Genomic DNA, 11,143 nt, shown 5'->3' on the forward strand with positions numbered 1-11,143 from the left:
CAACACGAGAGAAAAGTCACGTGGTGGTGGTGGTCATCGCGCACGCCACGGTGACGAGCGAGCGCTTCAGAAGGTGAACACGAGGGTGCCGTCCACGCTGGTGTAGTAACGCTCACGACTCGTTCACACCGGAGTTGGAGGCACACTTGTTTATTTAACACCAACGTTGTGACATACACATTTGAGGGGGTATCGGCCCCCTCACCCGTCTATCTGAGGACACACCTCTCTAGCTAACCCTAGCCTGCCTCTGAGTCCTCCACTAATGGGCTAGGGGAGGCTATCTTGGCCCGACACTGGTCAGTCGGGCCCGGTACCCAGAGTCCAGACCAGCACTGGCTCTGGCTCTGGTACCACGCCACTGGCTCGAGCCTGCGCGGTCCTGATAAGGACGGCGTACCAGGGGGAGTCCAGGGCTCTATCTCAGACGTCTTCCGCCTCCTCTTCTTTAGCTAAACATCACTCCCGAGCCCTTCGATACAATCCCCTTTTATACCCAACCCCTCCCTGAGGGGTGGGGCCCCGGGGGATCATAACGACCGAATCGACCCCCCAGGGTGTCTGGCGCGGACGTCGCAGAGGGCACCTGCTTGTGCACACATGTAGCCCCGCCTACTGTGTTTGTTTACCATAGGCTGCCATGCATAACGGGCTCTCTCTCTAACACCCCTACATCACTCCCCCCCGCATAGCATGCAGCCGTCCCGGCTGCCAACATACAAAAATTTGACAATAAAGGTGCCTTCACCCCCTGACCGCGCGTGTGCCTCACTATTTTTTGAACAATAACAGGAACCAGAACAAGAACGCAACTACAAGATGAGAAACAACCCGACGCACCCCCCCGAATAAATACGAATTCCGTAAAAAAAACAGCTTATATACAACCAGCAGGGAACCCACCCCGCACACACAACAAACGGTGAACCCAGCATATGTACATCCGAGGAGCGGGAAACACACCATCCACACAACACCCAATAAACACAACAGCTATGTACACATTTTCCGGCCTCACAACAGTTTGCGCATTTTAGCGCGCGTCCTTGCAGCGGGCCCCTCACACGGGGTAACCCCGCGTGGCGGACAATCAGGTGGCGACTGTCCGTCTTGAGGTGAGCATTCCTCTGACTCCGCGTGACCCTCGGCATCCGCAGGAGGGGTGATCGGGCGTGAGCCCGTCACTCCTGATGCTCCTGAAGGTGGCACAGCCGGCAAGGCATTTGGTGAGAGCGACGGAGACGGACCCAGCAAGTCGGCCGACCCCCCACATGTTTGGCCACGCGCGTGTGAAGTGGGGTTGTGAACCGCAGCGAAGGGTTTTAATCTGGAGGGGTGCACGAACCATCGCCGCTTCCCCCACTTGATGCGCACGCACTGCGGACGTAACACCTCCACCACTTCCACAGGGCCCCGCCACGGCCGCACAAGTTTAGAGGAGGTTGCCAGTGGCACCTGGGGGCAGTGCAACCATGCCTTGTCCCCCGGCTTCCACTGCAGCATGTGCGCTCGACTCAATCTGAGGCGCTCATTTGCCTTCTGACGGAGGTCAGAGTTTTGCATTGCAGCATCCCGTGCCTCGGTCAATTTGTCCAGATTAAATTTAACGTGGTCAGCCAGATTAGTTTTTCCCTGCGGCACGGGGATCCGCAACTGGGCACGAACAGGCGGGTCTGGTTCTCGGCCGTACATAAGGTAAAAGGGAGAAAACCCCGTAGCCGCATGGGGTGCCATCCGGTACGCCGCCAAGACCCCCTGAATTTGTAGGTCCCAATCCGTTTGCGAGTCCGAAACTTGTTGTGATAACATGGACGAGATGGTGCGATGCAAACGTTCGACCATCCCGTCAGTTTGTGGGTGATATGGGGAGGTCCGAATTTTCTTTGTGCCCAGGAGATCGCAGACTTGTCTGAGTAGTTTACCGGAAAAATTTCTGCCCTGGTCGGTCAGCAGCCTCTCCGGAGCACCTTTGTCCAGGACATAACCCTGAACAAAGGCCTCCACGATGGCTGCTGCCGACTGGTTGGCCAAAGGCCAGGCCATAGGCCAACGTGTAAAATACTCGACACCCGTCAACAAATATCTATTCCCTCTGGGGGTGGCGGGGAATGGTCCCAAAATGTCCAGAGCGACCAGCTCGTTTATCCTGGACACTTTGATCGATTGCAAGGGCGGGTTAGACTCCCGTGCCGGCGGTTTGCGTTGTGCACATTGAGGGCACGATCCCAACAAATCCCCCACATCCCTCGTCATGCCAGGCCAGTAAAAATCAAGTTGCAGCAAGGCGAGAGTCTTTTGGGTCCCCAGGTGTAGGAGGCGCTCATGAGCGGCCCATACCACCCTACCCCGCAACCCAGTAGGGACAACCAGCCGATGTCGACGTGACTTCCCGTCCCAATGCATTAGCAGACCTTGGCACATTTCCCATGCGTCGGAACCACCACTTTTTCCCCCCGCCGCACCGCCAACGCGACGTCGCCACCCGAGGAGGGAGACATCCTCCATCTGGAGGCGCCCCCATTCAATGACGGGCAACCCCAACAGGGAATCTTTGCCCTGCTGTTCGATCGAATTAGGAACCATTGCATCGTCGTCGTTGGCGGCCGCCAAGACAGGTACCGATGTGTCCCCTGGAGGCCTGCAACGTCCAGACCCCAGGAGGCATGCACACTCGGAGGTGGTTGGCAAGCGTGACAGAGCGTCCGCGTTGGTGTGGCGAACGCCCTTACGGTATGTGGTTTGGAAATCGTAATCCTGGAGGACCTCCAACCATCGGGACAATTGTCCCGATGGCTGTTGAACCCTCAGGGCGTACTGCAGTGCCGCATGATCTGTGCGGACGGTGAAATGCCGACCGTACAGATATGGGCGATACTGTTGGACGAAATGGACAATTGCCAACAGTTCCCTACGGGTGACACAATACCGTTGCTCCGCTGGAGACAACACCCGACTGCCGTACGCAACCACATGTTCCACGCCGTCAACCACCTGGGAGAGCACGCCCCCAATACCCGTGTTGCTCGCATCGGTGTCGAGCAAGAACGGTTTTGAAAAATCAGGGTAAATCAGGGGAGGAGCGTTTACCAAAGCATCCCGAAGGGAGCAAAAAGCAGCCTCCTCCTCCTGACCCCAGCAAAACCGAACCCCTTTAGATGTTAAAGCATGTAGGGGTTTGGCGATAGTCGCAAAATTAGCGACGAAGCGTCTATAATACGACGCAAACCCAATAAAACTCCTAACCTCTCCCACTGAGGTGGGAGTCGGCCAGGAGCTTACACACTGCGTTTTGGCGGGATCGGTAGAAATACCTGAGCGCCCCACGATGTGCCCCAAATAACGCACCGACTCGCGTAACAAATGGCATTTTTGGGGCTTAAATTTCAAATTAGCAGCCCGCATCTTTAGGAAAACCGCCCGCAACCTCTGGAGATGTTCCTCAAAAGTTTTGCCAAAGACAATGACGTCATCCAAATAAATCAGGCACGACTCCCATTGCAATCCAGCCAAAACCAATTCCATCAACCGCTGGAAAGTTGCCGGCGCTGAGTGTAAGCCCATCGGCAACCGGTTGAATTGAAACAGGCCGTGCGGAGTACGGAAAGCAGTTTTAGGCTTTGAATCATCGTCCAGAGGAAGCTGCCAGAATCCCGAAAGTAAGTCCAATGTGGAGAAGAATCGCGCTCCCGCCAAGGCGTCAAGCGATTCGTCCATCCGTGGGAGCGGGTATGCGTCGGCAACCGTAATTTTATTAAGGCGCCGAAAGTCAACGCAAAACCGCAACGAACCGTCCTGCTTCTTAACCAGGACGATCGGCGCTCCCCAAGGGCTGTTGGAGGGAGAAATTATGTCGGCGGCTAGCATGTCATCAACAGCCGATTTGACATGGTCCTTTTCGGCGGGACTCAACCGAAAAGGATTTTGGCGTATTGGCGCGCTGTCACCCGTATCAATATGGTGACGCAGCAGATGAGTGCAGCCCAAATCGTATTTATCCCGACTGAAAACGTCGGAAAATTCCCTCAGTAGTGTCTTAAGACGTTGGCGCTCTAAATTTGACAGGTCCGTCGATCCCGCGCAAAGCGCCTCGAGCCACCCTTCATCGCTGTCTGAATGTGGTCGCGGTGCAGGGGCAGCGCCGACATGACTCGCGACGGGTTCCTCACAGGGCACCGGCGTTGCGTGAGCAAGCACGGTCCCCTGTGGGACCACCACCGTCTGCGAGCCCACATTGAGGACCGCGATGAAGGGTTCTCCATCCCCTCTCACTATGGTCTGGGCCGGGAGTAAATTAGGTCCACTGACCGCGGCCCTAGACGGTCCCAGCAAAACCCCTTGAGCCCCAATGCCCTTAGCGAAGGGCCGCCGAAGTCTCAAAGGAATTAACATTTGCGCCCCCGGAGGAACGCGCACCGTTCTATCTACGAACGCCGGCACCGTCGCGAACGCCGTCCGGCTCGTAGCGGGGGATGGCAAAAACGCCATGCGTCGGCCCGATGGGAGCTCAATGCATCCCTGGTCGATTAATATCCTAATCGGCATTTTGGCCAGGAAATCCGTCCCCAGCAGGCACGGAACCGCCAGCGAGGAGGAAACAAAAATCGGCCCAGATAATTTAATATCCCCGACACAAATTTGGGCTCGAATTTGTCCGATGATGCCAAGTGAACCCCCGTTAGCAGCAAAGAATGGCACATTAACAGGCATCAAAGGACGGCTCTGGGCAGGGAGAATGTTATAAATCAACTCCGAAATAATGGTCGCCGATGCTCCTGTATCGACCAGGATGCGCACCTCGACCCCATCGATGTGACCCACAACGGCCGACGACCCCGATGACGCGGCTACAACCCGATGGGCCAACACGGACCACTGGCTGGGTTCAATGTGAGTACCCAGAGCGGTGCGTGTTGGTGCCATGGTACGCGATATTTGCCCCCCCTTCGCTGCGGTGTTCGAGTGTGTGACGGGCGTGTGCGTGGGCCAAACATGAGGGGTGCCGCGACTCGCCGGATTATGATGGTGGAGCTTGTGACGAGGGCCGGCGTCCCGTTGAGGTGTCGTTCCGCGCTGCCGAGGAGAGCGGCACCCCGAGGCGACGTGGCCCCGGATGCCGCAGTTATAACAGCGTGGAAGCGCTGGTGGCGACGATGGACGTTGTAGACGGCTTGAACCGGCCCGGTCCTCCCGCGCTCCCGCTCCGTGCTGCCGTTGATGGTTGATGGCGCAAACCTCTTCCGCCGGGAGGGTGGCCGCAGCGACGGCGCGCCCGCTCGCCGCCTTGCTGGCCTTCCGTCGTTGAGAGGACAGGTTTGCGTGGAGGAGGCGGGCCGCTTGGAGGGAGCACATCTCTGCATCGTCCTGTGCGACAATGACGATGTCTAAGTCGTCCGCCAGCAAAAGTATCTTCTCTGTCACCATGGCGTCGACACCCTCGTCATCCATTCGTGGAAAGGCCTCCTTCGCCAGTGCCAGGAGGCTTGTGCGGTACGCCAGGGGCGACTCCTTCGTCCCCCGCTGGCGATCGTAAAAGAGTTGGCGACAGTCCGATGGTGGACCATATACCGCCGACAGCACCTGCATCGCCTTCCGCAGCGTGGAGCGCCTCTCCTTTGAAGCCGATGTTAGAGTGGCGAGGGCGTCGCTGTCGAGAAGTGCTGGCAGCGCGCGGAGAGCCTCGGCGTCTGTCCACTGTGCCATCTCCTGGTGAGCGAGGAAGCGCCGCTGGAAGCCGCCCCAGTCGCCATCCTCGCCCACAAATTCCTTGAGTGGAGGTAGCCGCTGATGTAAGGCAGCGGCTGCAGAGGAAGAACGCACTCCCTCGTCCGCCTCACTCAACTCAGCGTCGGCACGAACCAGCGATGGCATCGCCGGTCGCACCCGTGGTGACGCGGCAGGCACTGTACTCCCGCCGTTGGACGCGATGCTTAGAGCGGCCACGCCCTCAACAGCAGCTGCGGCGATGGCGGGAGTTTCAAAATGTTGCTCCGTTGAAATGGCGGGAAGGCGCTGTGGTCGTTGGCTGCTGTCGCCTCGTGGCGGTCCCGCAGCCCCCAGCCGCGTGATGTTGTCGAGCATGGCGGCTGCGGCGTACAGCAGCTCGGCCAGCTTCGCGTGCGCCTGCCTCAGCCCCTCCGTCGACGGCTCCCCTTCCTCCAGCTGCTGTGGCGTGGATGCACCCAGCCCCGGCTGCTCGATGGCATCTTCAGCCATCTCGGGCCCTCCGACTGCAGCGGTGTCCTCCGCCCCTGGTACTCCGACTCGAGTCGTCCGGCGTGTATCCATGTTCGTACTTTGTTTCACTTCTGACGCCAGATGTAGTAACGCTCACGACTCGTTCACACCGGAGTTGGAGGCACACTTGTTTATTTAACACCAACGTTGTGACATACACATTTGAGGGGGTATCGGCCCCCTCACCCGTCTATCTGAGGACACACCTCTCTAGCTAACCCTAGCCTGCCTCTGAGTCCTCCACTAATGGGCTAGGGGAGGCTATCTTGGCCCGACACTGGTCAGTCGGGCCCGGTACCCAGAGTCCAGACCAGCACTGGCTCTGGCTCTGGTACCACGCCACTGGCTCGAGCCTGCGCGGTCCTGATAAGGACGGCGTACCAGGGGGAGTCCAGGGCTCTATCTCAGACGTCTTCCGCCTCCTCTTCTTTAGCTAAACATCACTCCCGAGCCCTTCGATACAATCCCCTTTTATACCCAACCCCTCCCTGAGGGGTGGGGCCCCGGGGGATCATAACGACCGAATCGACCCCCCAGGGTGTCTGGCGCGGACGTCGCAGAGGGCACCTGCTTGTGCACACATGTAGCCCCGCCTACTGTGTTTGTTTACCATAGGCTGCCATGCATAACGGGCTCTCTCTCTAACACCCCTACACTGGTACAGAGAGGGGCTTTTCCGGCTCCCCAGCGTTCGAAGAAGACGCGCTGCACATCACCGACATGTGTGTGGTACGCGTGCTCCAGCCGGAGCCGAGACAGAGAACCACGACAAGTTAGAGACATCTTCTTAACCATTAATAAAAACAAAAGTGGGCTGGGGCAGGACACGTGGCTAGAAGAGATGACGGCCGGTGGTCGAGACTAACTACGGAATAGGAGCCAAAGGAGGGAAACATGCCCTCAGAGCACATCCACTGCAGCTCGTGTGTAGGATCGAGATGGATTGTTTCAGTGAATGGCTATGAGGAGTGGTCGCGACTTGGGGAGGCCTTTATCGAACAGTGGGTAGATCATGGTGAATGACGTTGACGACATGTGGGTTTTAATCAATTTCCTTTGGCGTGCCAATCACCCATTCATTGTATTGACCAAACGCATCAATGCACCATAGGTTGGGCCGCTGCCGCGTGTTTCATTGCCTGTGATGCGATCAAATCTGACATGAAATATTTGCGGACACTTGGATCGCTAACTGCGAAACAGTTTAAGATGAAATCGGACATTATGAAAGATTGCAATGAATAATCTATACAAATAATAATTGTTCCATCCGCATTTTTAAAATCCCGCGGGCAAATCAGTGAGCAGATTCAAGAACACATCATCTATGCATTCCAGACAAGCAAACGCAATGCAATGGGGTAGATGTGGGAGAATCAGTTACTTATAACCTGGCACAAGAGCCCTGGGACAATGAGTGACTGGCAAGGAATGCGACACTCGGACACCTGGCCAGTTCATGATAAGCGGGGGGGGGGGGGGTCAAATCCCTGGGCAGATATTAGTTTAAGATTTAAGACATCCGCGGACAGAGGGAGTCGCCTTCGGGGATAAAGCTCCCTGGCAATCATTGGCTGGGAAGGAAGGCTGGAACCCTGGGTGACAAAGTGGAGAGAGCGAGGGAGGGGAGTTCTAACTGCGGCGGAGTTGCTGAAGCGTGGCGTGTTACCTGCCGTATGACCGGGGGCGTTACCTGTGGGTCAACTAATAAAGATACCTTTGCTGAACACGGCGTCAGCTGAATCCTGTCACTCAGTATACGTCTTTTGTTTTAGCACGTTAAGTACCGGGTAGGCTTGTTTCTTTTGAGGTACGTTTCAACTTTACATGTTCTGATAATCATTTGCTTTCGACGATTTGAATACTGTCATTTTTTATTTTTTGGGAATTCCAGAGACTTCAAATATTTTAATTTAATCACACGATCTTTTAAATTACAGACACTTGGGAAGGTTGCCTATGTGAATACAGTCCTGAATTTAAATTCTACTCATGTTACATAATCGCCAGGTGACACAGTCTACTCACAATTTGGATCGCTGCAAGTAAAACTAATCGACAGAGTTTGGGCTCAGCCCATCATCCCTATAGAATAAAAAAAAGTTAGTATTGCTTTGTGGGACATCACCAGTGTTCATTCTATACATACAGCGTGGCTCTTGCCATGGGAACGTGGAATTTCCACCACTGGTGCCAGGCTAGCAACAGAGATGATTTATATTAATTTTCATTAACGGCCTTTATTTATCGAAGCAATCCGCACTCATTCTCAATACTTGTTTTGAGGTACATCCTACATTTTGGATGTTCGAACCAGTTCCAGTGTTGTGGTCGTGGGGCAACAAGATCACTCTGAAAGAAAAAAACTGCGTTCCATACAAGGGGTGTAAACACTCGAACGCTTCACACAGATATATTTAAGAATCCACACATCTGCCTTATAGCCATCTGGCAGCTCAAAGCTATGGCGCTTGCTGCTTTTCCCAGGCAGTCCTACATCCAAGGGCTTAGGAGGCCCACCCTTGCTTTTGCTTCCTAGATCTGATTTTTATTTTATTTTGGTCAAACTTTGTACACGATTATAATGAGGCGGATAAACACTGCCTCTAAATAGTCGAGGTTTTGTGGGTTAGATCGCGTAAATATATAAATGTGTCGTTAAAACCGGCCACCATCCGATACAGCCAACTAGTAAAGGTTGTCACGTAAACAGAACGTGGCCAGTTCGTCACTAGTACAGCACACCGGGTGTGTGTTGGAGAGCCTACCACGAGCTCGCAATGTCCTGATTGTGGCATTGTCTTTGTGCTGTTCGCCTTTTGGCGTCTTCTGGTCTAACACCGCTTGAGACGAGGCTCTCAAGAAAGCTGTCTCTGGTGTGGACCATTCAGTTTAAAGATAATGCATCATATACCACCAGAGCATGTTTTTTTGTTTGCATGTTCACCACAAGTATATGTGGTTAATGCAGACATAACTTGCAAAAGGTTGTTGTTTAGTGTTTTAACATCTTAACAGTTGTTTGATTGCCAGAGAGGGTGAAACACTATTTTAATATTTTGATACTGGCCAGGGACGTCATACGGTGTTACTTTTTGCATTTGATATGACAACTTTCATGTAAAAAATAACCAAAAGAGTATTTCATTGACATGACAGCTGCGGTTTTTTTTCCTTTCTTGTGGGGATTGAAATGAACCACAAACATTTCACTTGTATGTCGACGGACGTGAGGATACGTGGTCATGTCAAAGTCTGAGCGGCAGAAACTTCAGAACAGGCAAGAGAACGTGTAACATGAAGACGTCTTAAAAGCTGCCTTGGAGTTTTTCATTATTTTTAAAGTATGCACCACTGTCTAAAACATGGCTAGGTCTTATATATCATAGTGGAATGAATGTGCAATTCATGATATTTGAAACGAGGCACTTTATACGGTTTTTGTGCTTCAGTGAACGAATGTGTAAGTGCATCTTTCACATCACTTTCTCTCGTAGTTTGTGTGTTTTAATGCCACCATGTTAATGTCCAATGCACGTTACGAAATCCCTCGGTTTGGGGAATAGAGGCTGATCGACAGATCGAATAAAACATACATTTGAGACCAATAGTTATTATTAAGAAGTAAAAATAATGATCTGCGGCATTTTCTTAATTCACTGCCCCTTCCAAAGAGTATTGAGACAACTCTCCCCATCTCTGAGAGGGTGAACCAGTGACCTCTGGATTGCAAGTCCCGTGTGCTAACCATTACACCATGGCAACATACCTCGTATGTGTGTAGGTTGAACTTCTTTCGCACCGTACGTAGCCAGCCGTGCTCATCGGAGGTGCGAATAAAAACCACGGCAATTAAGAAATACCACTCAACGTTTTAGAGAGGTGGGTGCATAAACTCAAGTATTTGTATTGCCTTGCATGATTCCCCCAACTCTTACGTCCAAAGTGCTGGACTATACCTGTGAGCCACATTGCTCTGCTTTTAAAGGTGCAGAGTTAAGCGTTCATGAAACGCCGAAAATTGTTAAGAGTCATACCGATGAAACAAGGTATTTAGGTTGTTCAAAGTTGATCACTGTAGCCGGATTGTGTTTTAGAAATTCCTGACTTTCGTTTGTCATCTCTGTGGCCCTGCATTTGTGTCGCCCTCCGGTATTTTTTTGCTCTCGGATGCGTTCACGGGTTTGCACCGCGTGTCGTTCAGGCACGGTGTCCGACGTTTTGGCTCCACATGCTGGGAGCTTCTTCAGGAACTAACTGAATGGGCTCATATTCTCCCTCCATGATGTCGTGGCCTGCCGCCGCTGCTCGTTTCCGACGTCTTGGTGTGAAGGCAGCCGATGTTACTCGTGAGATTCCGGCAAAGTTCGTTGTTGCAAAAAAAAGTTCAAGTTCATTTATTAGGTATAGCCCTGTGAGCCATTCGGCTCTTGAATCGGGTGCAACCGCAACAAACAAAAAACTAAAACATGAACAAAAAAACATCTTAAAGTGAATATGTGACTGAGTGCAAACAGAAAATCCAAGAAAAGACAGCAAAATATTGCAGAAAAAATCACCGTACACCAACGCTGTGTGCAAAAATCCCAGTGGGATGCAAGTCAAACAACCAACAACAACAACCATAAAACAACTTAGATTAAGGCCATCAGTCTAACTCTGTACTACAACAAACAAACATGGCTCAACCAATACACTTTTCGAAATCACCAAAATAAAGCCATGAAACCAATGCAAAAAAAGGCAGCGCTGCAAAGTCACTTGCTCTTCTGCATGCGACGATTGTCGATTGTGATCGAGTTGCAAGCCTCGTCCACGTTGGGGTGACGAGGCGACTTCAGGACGTGCGTTGTCCAAGAAGCTGTCGGCACGTGCAAGAGAGGGGACAACACATCGGAGAAGGCACACA

The 11,143-nt window shown here is 52.9% G+C and overlaps 1 protein-coding gene across 1 annotated transcript; it reads right to left on the reverse strand.

The window, feature by feature from the left end:
• Nucleotides 1-218: 218 nt before the first annotated feature.
• LOC144936496 (uncharacterized) lies at nt 219-6,820 on the reverse strand. Its single transcript, XM_078863606.1, has 2 exons — nt 5,011-6,820; nt 219-1,196 (listed from the first exon to the last, which is right to left on the reverse strand). Exons 1-2 carry the CDS (start codon nt 6,283-6,285, stop codon nt 1,182-1,184), a joined length of 1,290 nt encoding a protein of 429 aa, XP_078719732.1. The 5' UTR covers nt 6,286-6,820; the 3' UTR covers nt 219-1,181.
• Nucleotides 6,821-11,143: the final 4,323 nt, after the last annotated feature.

This window comes from Lampetra fluviatilis, chromosome 16, assembly GCF_964198595.1.
Source record: "Lampetra fluviatilis chromosome 16, kcLamFluv1.1, whole genome shotgun sequence".
Lineage (NCBI taxonomy): Eukaryota > Metazoa > Chordata > Hyperoartia > Petromyzontiformes > Petromyzontidae > Lampetra > Lampetra fluviatilis.

Coding starts and splice junctions, on each gene's coding strand:
- LOC144936496 (XM_078863606.1), bottom strand. CDS start 6,285: ATGGATACACGCCGGACGACTCGAGTCGGAGTACCAGGGGCGGAGGAC.